This window comes from Lactuca virosa, chromosome 5 (assembly GCF_052849685.1).
Source record: "Lactuca virosa cultivar CGN04683 chromosome 5, Lactuca_virosa_CGN04683_v6, whole genome shotgun sequence".
NCBI classification, from domain to species: domain Eukaryota; kingdom Viridiplantae; phylum Streptophyta; class Magnoliopsida; order Asterales; family Asteraceae; genus Lactuca; species Lactuca virosa.
The window spans coordinates 311,912,086-311,916,160 of record NC_136430.1 but is presented as its reverse complement, the minus strand read 5'-3'; the positions used below and the strand labels follow the sequence as shown (position 1 = coordinate 311,916,160).

The window sequence follows — 4,075 nt, the reverse complement described above, 5'->3', positions numbered from 1 at the left end:
GGGGCATTACCGTCTACATGGTCAAAAAATCCATCAGGGAAGAGAGCAACCCAAATTTGAACAACATGAAAATAATATGACAGCTTTTCGGTTTCTTGCTCACCCATTTATGTTTTGCCTTCTTGAAAATTGATGTGAGCCCGTGTATTACGAGTAACATCAAATAGTCATAATTTCTTATTGAAAACTGAAAACGTCATCTCTTGAAAAGGTGCCGACTTCATCTTTTAAGAAGCAAAAAAAACCTAACTACGATGTTGGGCCTTTAGCCTTGTATTAGATTAACAAGTAAATTGATAAAAATTCCAAAATATATGAACACAAAAAGTTCGAACACAAGACCTCGCACAACTACTTTAACCATCTCAACCAAAGTTACTTCTGTTTATATTTTGCATATTATATTTTATATCAGCTACATATATATAGTAATCAAAATTTACGGGGCCCCGAGATTTGGCGAGGCCCGGGGCGGTCGCCCAGCTTGCCCACCCTATTGGGCCCGCCCTGCATTATATCCATCTTATCAGCTCATTTAATGACTAGGCGTCCAGGTCAGCAACGAAACCGGTAAAATATATATTATATGGAGAAAATGGTCAAATCATCACTTAATTTTAATCTGAGACTTATTCGCAAATTCTGGTAAAATAATGAAACTTTAATGGAACCGGGTAAGTAATGAAACCAATAAACTGGAAAAAATTGGTTAAATCGTCATTTTTACCGGTAATTCATGTTTTTTCGTAAACAAATTTTAATTTGTGACTTTTTCGTAAATTATGATAAAATACTAGGACTTTTGTGGATATTTCCCTCTAAAAAAATAAAAAAGCAAGGTGTAAAAGAAATTAAAAATTATATATAAGTAATTTTATATACATTAGAGACCAACAACCATGCAAGAATTAAAAACTAATCATATAACGGGAAAAAGTTAGGGAAAGAACTTGTAAATTTGAAAAACCAGACAGACCATTTATGTAATTTTCTCTATGTTAACGACAAAAACCAAACACTTTTGTCGACCAAACACCGTTTATTCTCAATCTCCGGCGGACCATTTTCCTTCTCCACGATGAACAGTCCCTACCCAACACCGATAACCCCATCACAAACCCGAATCGGATGGATAGGCACAGGAGTAATGGGCGCTGCAATGGCCTCCCGGCTTCTATCCGCCGGCTACGTGCTCAACATCTACGCTCGAACCCCTTCCAAAACCCTATCACTCCAATCGCAAGGCGCCCATCTCGTTGACTCCCCATCGGAAGTCGCCAAAGCAAGCGATGTGGTATTCACAATGCTGGGACACCCATCAGATGTTCGACAAATTGTCTTAGAGAATCCTGATTCAATTCTATCTTCTTTAAACCCCGGCAGTGTCATAATCGATCACACTAGCAGCCACCCAACTCTTGCGGAACAGATTTTTGATGCTGCCCGCGAGAAGAATTGCTGGTCTGTCGATGCTCCGGTATCCGGTGGTGATATTGGCGCTAGAGAAGGGAAATTGGCTATACTAGCTGCCGGAGATGAAGGCGTTGTGAAGTGGCTATCTCCTTTGTTTAATTTAATGGGGAAACCGACTTACGTGGGTGTTGCTGGGTGTGGACAGAGCTGTAAGATTGCTAATCAGATTACAGTGGGTGGGAGTTTGTTGGGGTTGAGTGAAGGACTGGTGTTTGCTGAGGCGGCAGGGCTGGATAAGGGACGGTGGCTGGAGGCGGTGAGGGGAGGAGCTGCAGGGTCTATAGCGATGGATTTATTTGGGGATAGGATGATCGGAAGGGACTTTAGGCCTGGTGGGTTTGCTGAGTACATGGTGAAAGATTTAGGGATGGGTTTAGATGTTGTGGAGGAGGAGGGTGATAAGGTGGTGGTGTTGCCCGGCGCTGCTTTGTCTAAGCAATTATTTTCCGGCATGGTTGCTAATGGGGACGGTAAGCTTGGGACTCAGGGGCTTATCACAGTTGTAGAAAGGATTAATGGCAAGTCATAAAAAGAGTGTATGAATATGAACCCCTCTTTTCCTCTCAAAGTGATAAAAAGTTTGTAGCATTAATGTATCAAGTTTTAGCTTTGAGCTATTTTGTGAATTGTGATGAAGTAGACAAATTAAGAGATCAGAGTTATTTGGGGTTTTTTTAGTAGAAACTGAAAGATTCAGTGCATGCTGAACAATTAAGACGCCAGGCCTGAACTATTCAAAGGTCTAATGATTCAGTATTGTTGAGGGTGTGGTTGCCTTAGCTTTTTTACTTCAAAAGTCTTTTTTATAAAAGACCTTATTGACTTGTTACTTTTGCCAAAACATGCTTTTAAAATGTGTTTGAAATAGCTTTTAGCTAATTATAATTTTTTCTTTCTAACAAAACCAACTTCAAATTACAAAGATTATAAAAATGATCAAATAATATATAAAGTAGAATTTAAACATTCCATTGTAGTTTGATTCTATTATGTCATTGCTCCCTGAACGAGTTAAAAAGACTGTTATACCCGTATCTATTATTTTAATTATTATATTTATTATTAACTTATTAAAAGAAACTATAAAAGAAATTGTTTAATACATGTGGGTCCCACCCACCCTTTCGTCTCTCCCATCTTCCGTAGGATACATCAACTTCCTTACCTCTTTCTTACCTGTTATCTCTTCATCTTTCTCTCATATCATCATATCTAATTGCAACTTGCAAGAAACATCACATGAAATTCTAGTATCCTCTACCACCACCGGAGCGACAATCTGTGTAAACCTGATAACTATCTCTCTCTCTCTCTCTCTTATCTCTTAAGTCTTATCTTTAAGAACCCCAAATGGATGAAACTTACTAGCCATGCCTGGCTTAACTTGAGCGTCGTCCCCCAAAATAGTTGGAGCGCTTCCGATCGGATTTCACCCCCTTATAACCCGACGAACAAAAAACTTAGTTTATTTTGATTAGACAAAATTATATAAATGGTCCTCGTGGTTGAAAAAATCGACCAATTATGGTCCTTATGACGAATTCTTTACACAGATGGTCCCTATGGTTTCAAAATCTTGCAAAGACGATCCTTTTGACTAATGGAGTTAACTTTTCAGTTAAGTCCTATTTGAAATGACATATTTGCCCTTCCTCCATAGGGACGATTTATGTAATTTGTTCCTACCACAAGGACCATTTATGTAATTTTCTCTATAACTTATTATTGTTTTTAATTCATTATATATATATATATATATATATATATATATATATATATATATATATATAACATTAAACAATATATTTATTTGTTAACATTTTTTAACGTTTTACTCAAATTATTTTTCTAATTTTTTTAACGTTTTCTTCAAGTACATTTATTAATGTTTTTTATTTTGACGTTTGATTGGAATATATATATATATATATATATATATATATATATATATATATATATATATATATATATATATTTTGACGTTACGTTTGAATACATTTTTCAACATTTAGTATGTTTATATTTGTTAAAGGATTGACAGGCTATTGTAATTATAATTCGTAACTTAATTCACTTTCAATCATGTTTTCAATTTTCTTTTTTCTTTTATCAGGTTATATAATTATTATTTTTAATTTCAAATATTTAACTATATAAGGTTGTATAATTATTATTTTTGTAAACTTTTTTATAAATATATATTCTATCAAAAAAATGTAAAATGTTTGTTAAACGTGAATATGATTAATATAGATTAGGTATACATATGTATAACCTGACATCCGTTTCGAATTCTGATTATCATATGTATTCCAGTTAGCCTATCTATATTAATCCTATTCAAGTTTAACAAACATTTTTACACTTTTTTTTACAAAAAATGTTTATAAAAAACTTTACAAAAATAATACTCATACAAAATTATATGTTTTATATAGTTAAATATATGAATTAAAAATAATAAGTATATAACCTTATCTATATTAAAAAAAAAAAACATGATTGTAAGTGAAGTTACGAATTATGATTACGGTGACTATAAATTCTTCAAAAAATATTTAAAAAAAATACAAAACCTAATAAAAACATTAAAAAATATATT

The 4,075-nt window shown here is 33.8% G+C and overlaps 1 protein-coding gene across 1 annotated transcript; it reads left to right on the top strand.

The window, feature by feature from the left end:
• The first annotated feature begins 948 nt into the window (after positions 1 to 948).
• On the top strand, positions 949 to 2,229 carry LOC145117735 (putative 3-hydroxyisobutyrate dehydrogenase-like 3, mitochondrial). Its single transcript, XM_079054043.1, has one exon. The coding sequence runs from the start codon at positions 1,079 to 1,081 to the stop codon at positions 2,000 to 2,002; it is 924 nt and encodes a 307-aa protein (XP_078910169.1). The 5' UTR covers positions 949 to 1,078; the 3' UTR covers positions 2,003 to 2,229.
• The last annotated feature ends 1,846 nt before the right edge of the window (positions 2,230 to 4,075 follow it).

Excerpts from the sequence above, each read along its gene's own strand:
- LOC145117735 (XM_079054043.1), top strand. The coding sequence starts at position 1,079 with ATGAACAGTCCCTACCCAACACCGATAACCCCATCACAAACCCGAATC.